Below are 3,007 nucleotides of genomic sequence, written 5' to 3' on the forward strand. Positions count from 1 at the left end.
GTGTTGACAATTTGCAGTCAGCTTCTAAGTAATAAGCCATTCTCTTTCCCAGCCAAGGACACTTGAGAGCAAATGGTTAAAAACCTCCCTAACAAGAAGTGGAGGAAGGAGGGGGAAAGGGGAAAGGAAAAAAAGGGCCTCAGAGTTTTATTCCCTAAGCAGAAAAGCTAGCAGTCTTGAAGCTTGGCGAGATCAAGTTGCCAGGTGCTTCTCAGGAATTCTGGGAAGGCCACAACAAAGTAAGAAGGGACCTTGAGAATTAATCTGTACCAAATATTCAGCTAAGAAATTTTGAAGCCTATAGACAAGAGGGTGTGTAATGCCTTGGACCCCCACCCAACTCACTCTTCAGATTAGCTGAGAGCCCATCTGCACATGTTAGGCCGGAAGACAGATTTGCTTGCCATGCTTCTTTAATAAATTTGCTTGCTTTAATAAATTGGCTTTATCACAACACAGTCAAGGTCTCTTGTATAAATTCATTTATATCAGACGACAAGGATTGAGGTTGGAAACAGCCCTCCCCTCAGGGGGCTGTCTGGTAACCCCTCTCTTTTGTCAGTGAGAGTGTCGGCCGGTGGACTGAGGGGTCCTGGGTTCGATTCTGGTCAAGGGCACATGTCTAGGTTGTGGGCTCCATCGCCAGTGGGGGGCATGCAGGAGGCAGCCAATCGATGATTTTCTCTGTCTCTCTCTCTCTCCCTTCCTCTCTGAAATCAAAAGAAACACATCTTTTTAAAAGTTGATATGTAAATTAAAAAAAGAGTATCCTGCAAAGAAAAAGACTTCTTGCATATATGTATATAATCCACAGAAGTTTAGAGATAATACAAAAAATGAAGCACATGAAACAGCAGTACTGACACCATCTCCTAAGAGGATCTCTTCATCAGTTAAATTACTGGGGGAACCATCACTAACCGGATCTGGAGAGATCTGATATGGAGGCCAAAAATCAGAAATCTACTAGACAGTTTGACATATGGATTAATCCACTTTTGCTGACAAATGATGAGCTTTTCCAAGTATTATACCATGCCTCAAGATAAAAGTTAATAAAAACCATCACAATGAGATATTTAAAAAGTAATCACCTAGAAGCTAAACACAAATCTACACATTTTTCAGATACTGTGAAGTCATGATGGTCCTTGACAAAAATCTCACTAAACTTAATGACAAATGTTTGGAAGCCTGTATGAGGTTTCTTAGCATAAATGTATATAAATAATATCTATGTACATAATTCATAAGTTCATATGTAATTCACAAGTAATTTTATATGTATAAGCAAATATAATTCATGAACATATAAATTCATATATATAATTTAGTCATGTGTGCATGTATAGATATAATTCATAATTTACATATGAATCCATCCATAAACAAATTCATTGAGCTGATACACCAATTGTCACATACTAGGGGTGAGTCTTCGAAAATTATACTGATGAGAGGGCATGGGCAGAAAAGTTGAGAGACCACTGCTCTGGAGATTATGAAATTGAGCATTTTGACTCAGGAACCACAGGTAGCAAAACAACTGAAGACATGCAATCTTTGTGTGTACAGGGCAGACTCCATAATCCTGTTTATACACCGCAACCACCCTGCCGAGCCCCGTGCGCTGCCAGTTTACCTTATAAAAGTGCCGCAGCAGGTGAACGCTTTCTTCTCTCGCACCCTGTAAAGAGGGAAGATGCGGAGGCAGGTGTCATGGAGGCAAGCGAATTGGGTAAATTACTGACTCTAAAATCTGAGTGGATACAGACAGATATGGGGCTAATATCCTTAATCTATAAGTGGTTTTTAATGAGAAAAGGAGAAAGAGAAAGAGAGAGCTCAAAATAAGAAATGAGCAGAGGATAGGTGATTCATTGTGACATGCAAAGCTGTTAATATACAGCTAAGTGGGGGGAAATGGGTTATAAAATATGGTCATGACTCTTTTTATTTTTTAAAATCTGTGTGAATGTAGGTGTGTATCTAGAAAGACACACACACCAAAATGTCAACTATAGTTACTTTTAACAACTGTACTTTCTAAATTTCTAAAATAAACATGGAAAATAAAGGGAAAACCATATAAGCTATTTAAAACAATAGAGATATTAGTTCAATAAACTATAAACAAATGTATGTATATGTTCATATATGTATAAAACCTTTGTAATATGAAAAGAAGAATTTCTAAATCCTGGAGCCAAATAAGAGCCAAATAATTATAACAGAAACTACTAAAATTCACATCAAGCCAATCCCAGAGGAAGGGAAGTTCTGTGGGAACAGGGCTGCAGGAGGGCATCAGTGCTACTGGGCCCAGCTGCTTGCTGGTGCTGTGGCCACCACGGACCAGGGCTCCCTCTCCCTCTCCAGGTGGCAGTGGCTCACGGACACTGCGGGGTAGGGAGGTCCCTTACCTCCAGACAGGCCAAGTGCACATCCTTTATGATGCAGCCCGTGCTGGTCACAACTTGCTGCTTTAGGAGCAGGCAGCTCAGCTCCAGTGTTGTCAACCGGATCTTCCCATCTGCAGAGCACACCGCGGTCAGCGTCGCACACCCAGGGCTACATGCCCTTACTCACAACCTCTTGCCTTCCAGCTTTGAGGTTAACAGGTTAGCTGATCAGCTGACTGCTCACGGCCCCTGGCATCCAGTGGGGACGACCCTTGCCAACCCTTTTCCCAATCAATTATAATTAAATGTTCCCAGTAAAACTGCTTAGACCTAATATTCCCCTTTAGTCTCTTCATCGGGAGAGGGGATGCAGGAAAAAGAAGGCACTAATTAATCAGTACTGAAGGTCTAGGAAGTGGCCTCTGTGCTTACTTTGCTTGTCCAGCATTCCTTCCTTTTCTTCAGGAATGAGCACCCCCACTCTCCTTTGGAAAGCACCAGCCCCACTATTGCACATGTGATTTGGGTGGAGCTGGTCCCCCTTCTGCCATCTTAGGGGTGGGCACATCACCCAGGCTGGTCAGGGTGCTCTATCCTGGGTCAGA

At 42.1% G+C, this 3,007-nt stretch overlaps 1 protein-coding gene across 7 annotated transcripts in view; it reads right to left on the reverse strand.

Moving 5' to 3' along the window:
* CLEC16A (C-type lectin domain family 16 member A) overlaps nt 1-3,007 on the reverse strand; it is a 219,350-nt gene that overhangs the window by 124,930 nt on the left and 91,413 nt on the right. For all 7 annotated transcript variants that reach the window (XM_006776288.2, XM_006776287.2, XM_006776286.2 and 4 more), the window contains 2 exons: nt 2,424-2,533; nt 1,643-1,687 (listed from right to left, as the gene is read on the reverse strand). In XM_006776288.2, coding sequence (XP_006776351.1) covers nt 1,643-1,687; nt 2,424-2,533 — 155 coding nt within the window. The remainder of the gene's footprint in view (nt 1-1,642; nt 1,688-2,423; nt 2,534-3,007) is intronic.

The sequence above is a fragment of the Myotis davidii genome, unplaced genomic scaffold (assembly GCF_000327345.1).
Source record: "Myotis davidii unplaced genomic scaffold, ASM32734v1 scaffold209, whole genome shotgun sequence".
NCBI lineage: Eukaryota > Metazoa > Chordata > Mammalia > Chiroptera > Vespertilionidae > Myotis > Myotis davidii.